Raw genomic sequence first — 3,172 nt, 5'->3', positions numbered from 1 at the left:
CTGAGCCACTCAGATGCTCACAGGTGTCTCTGTTAGCAGATGGGATCCATCCCAGGGGGATGAGGGAGCTGGTGGATGAGCTGCCCAAGCTGCTCTCCATCATTTACCATCAGTCCTGGCTCAGCAGGGAGGTCCCAGAGGACTGGAGGTGCCAATGTGAGCCCATCCCCAAGAAAGGCTGGAAGGAGGATCTGGGGAACTCCAGGCCTGTCAGCCTGACCTGGGTGCCTGGCAAGGTTATGGAACAGATCACCCTGAGTGCCATCACAGGGCACCCACAGGATGGCCGAGGGATCAGAGCCAGCCAGCATGGATTTCAGTACCTGACATTGATGACAGCATGGATTTCAGTACCTGTATGAAGGGACTGAGTCCAGCATCAGCAAATCTGCAGATGACACTGAGCTGGGTGTGAGTGTGGATCTGCTGGAGGGTAAGAGGGCTCTGCAGAGGGACCTGGACAGGCTGGATCCAGGGAACAAATCCAACAAGGTGAGGTTGAACAAGACCGAGGGCTGGGTCCTGCACTTTGGCCACAACAACCCCTGCAGGGCTACAGGCTGGGGACAGAGTGGCTGGAGAGCAGCCAGGCAGAAAGAGACCTGGGGGCACTGATGGACAGCAGGGTGGACATGAGCCAGCAGTGTGCCCAGGTGGGTAGAAGGCAAATGGCTCCTGACCTGGATCAGGAATGGTGTGGCCAGCAGCACCAGGGCCGCTGTGCCAGCCCTGATCTGCCCCAGCCCTCATCTCCCCCAGCTCTGCACTCAGACATTGCTGCTGCAGCTCCAGAGAAGGCAACAAAAGGGGCATCTCTGCAGAATACTTTGCTGGGATATGCTTTAGTTCATTTAAAGCCACCAAGAGTGCAGCGCCTCATTAACACGGTCTGGGGCCACAGAAAAAGTAGAGAGAATCAAAATGAGAAGCAGCACAAGGAATGGCCTGTCCTTGTGGACAATATCAAAAAAACTAAAACACAGGGAAAAAAAATCCCACAAGCAAATCAACAGGAACAGTCAAAGTTGACTTTTATTACAAATGATTTGCAGAAACTGGCCAGCAGTTTAATTCTTTTGAGACCATCCAGTCATCAGTGTCCACAGTGCAGCCTTGAGCTCCTGGTTCCTCAGGCTGTAGATGAGGGGATTCAGGGCTGGAGGCACCATCGAGTACAGAACTGACCGGGCCAGATCCAGGGATGGGGAGAACATGGAGGGGGGCTTCAAGTACGCAACTGTGCCAGTGCTGAGAAAAAAGGAGACCACAGCCAGGTGAGGGAGGCAGGTGGAAAAGGTTTTGTGATGTCCCTGCTCAGAGGGAATCCTCAGCACAGCCCTGAAGATCTGCACATAGGAGAAAACAATGAACACAAAACAACCAAAAGCTAAAACGGCACCAAGCAATGAAATCCAAATTTTTCTGAAGGCGGAGTGTGAGCAGGAGAGTTTGAGGATCTGTGGAATTTCACAGAAGAACTGGCCCAGGGCATTGCCATGGCACAGGGGCAGGGAAAATGTATTGGCCATGTGCAGCAGAGCAATGAGAAAGCCACTGGCCCAGGCAGCTGCTGCCATGTGGGCACAAGCTCTGCTGCCCAGGAGGGTCCCATAGTGCAGGGGTTTGCAGATGGACACGTAGCGGTCGTAGCACATGATGGTCAGGAGGGAAAACTCTGCTGAGATAAAGAAAAGAAAGAAGAAAACCTGTGCAGCACATCCCTTGTAGGAGATGTCCCTGGTGTCCCAGAGGGAATTGTGCATGGCTTTGGGGACAGTGGTGCAGATGGAGCCCAGGTCGCTGAGGGCCAGGTTGAGCAGGAAGAAGAACATGGGTGTGCGCGGGTGGTGGCCACAGGCTACGGTCTGATGATGAGGCCGTTGCCCAGGAGGGCAGCCAGGGAGATGCCCAGCAAGAGGCAGAAGTGCAGGAGCTGCAGCTGCCGCGTGTCTGCCAGTGCCAGCAGGAGGAAGTGGCTGATGGAGCTGCTGTTGGACATATGCAGCCTTGTGTATGGTTATTGTGGAGGATTAACTACTCTCAGGGAAGGAAAGGGCAGTGCCAGATTATATATCATATAATAAAATCTTTTAGTAACCTCATGTACACCCCCCTCCAAATCACTTTTCTCTCACACAAACCTTTGATGGCTTATTTTATGAACTCTGGTGAGGTCTGGCTCAGAAAGTTCCAAGGAGCTTGGGGCTCTGGAGGACTCAGTTCTGCTCTATAAAATCAGTTAAAGAGGAACTGGGAGTGATGTTTGATTAAATCCACCCAGGGTATTTAACAGCTTTTCAGCACAGTCATTCCCAACGCACCTGACTGCAGAGCAGAGCTCTAGGGCTGTTCTTTTGGTTGTTTGCTTCTACTTGCCCCAGCACAGGCAGTGGAATTTTTAAGGGAGAAATCCTTGGCATTTCCACGTGTGTCTGAGAGACAGCTGGTGGGTGCTGTGAGGCACAGAGATCATCCCTTGGTGCAGGGTGGGACAGACAGTCTGTCCATAAGCCCTGCTCTCAGTGCCCAGGGCTGTCCCCTCTTGGGGGCTGGGGGGCACCCAGGGGCTCCCTGAGGAGAAAGTGGACACTGTGGAGAGCTGGTGAATCCAGTCTCATGGGCAGGTCTCCAAATTCCTGCTCCTCTCTCATCCTACCCAAGGCAGAGCTGGGCTCTCCCCTCGCAGCCAGGGGCACAGAGAGCTCATGGCAGTGCCTGCACAGCCCTGCCAGCACCACTGCCCTGGCCTCAGTGCCGAGGGGCTGTGGGAACACAGAGCTGCAGGGGAGAGCTGAGCCCGTCAGGAACAGAGCCTGCAGGACAGCAGCAGCATCCAGGGAAACACCTGAGTGTCCCAGAGATATTCCATCCTGAATGGAGAGTGCTGCATCCTCAGTGCCCAGAGCTCCCACCTGAGCTGGGAACGAAGGCAGCAGGAAGAGGAGGGGAAAAAGGAGAAATGGCCCAGCACTGCTCTGGAGGCCATACAGGGACATCAGATGGGCCCTGGGAGTGTCCCCTCATCAGGGGGACCTACAGGGAGGGAACTCCTGCCACTGACCCCATGGCCTTGGAGGCAAAGGCTCTGCAGGGTGGTATAGGAGATCAGGGGCTTGTGCGGGGGAAGAAATCTGCAGTGCAGGGCTGGCCCAGAGCTGCCTTAACCCCCCTG

At 54.7% G+C, this 3,172-nt stretch overlaps 1 protein-coding gene across 1 annotated transcript; it reads right to left on the bottom strand.

Annotated features, from left to right (window-relative positions):
- Positions 1-1,067: 1,067 nt before the first annotated feature.
- Positions 1,068-1,832, bottom strand: LOC115484769 (olfactory receptor 14J1-like). Its single transcript, XM_030233884.2, has one exon. It carries the CDS (start codon positions 1,830-1,832, stop codon positions 1,068-1,070), a length of 765 nt encoding a protein of 254 aa, XP_030089744.2.
- Between the last annotated feature and the right edge of the window lie 1,340 nt (positions 1,833-3,172).

Source organism: Serinus canaria, chromosome 25 (genome assembly GCF_022539315.1).
Source record: "Serinus canaria isolate serCan28SL12 chromosome 25, serCan2020, whole genome shotgun sequence".
Lineage (NCBI taxonomy): Eukaryota > Metazoa > Chordata > Aves > Passeriformes > Fringillidae > Serinus > Serinus canaria.
This window is presented reverse-complemented; position numbering and strand designations above follow the sequence as displayed.

Bases quoted from the DNA above. Each gene is read 5' to 3' on its own strand.
- LOC115484769 (XM_030233884.2), bottom strand. From the start codon at position 1,832: ATGTTCTTCTTCCTGCTCAACCTGGCCCTCAGCGACCTGGGCTCCATC.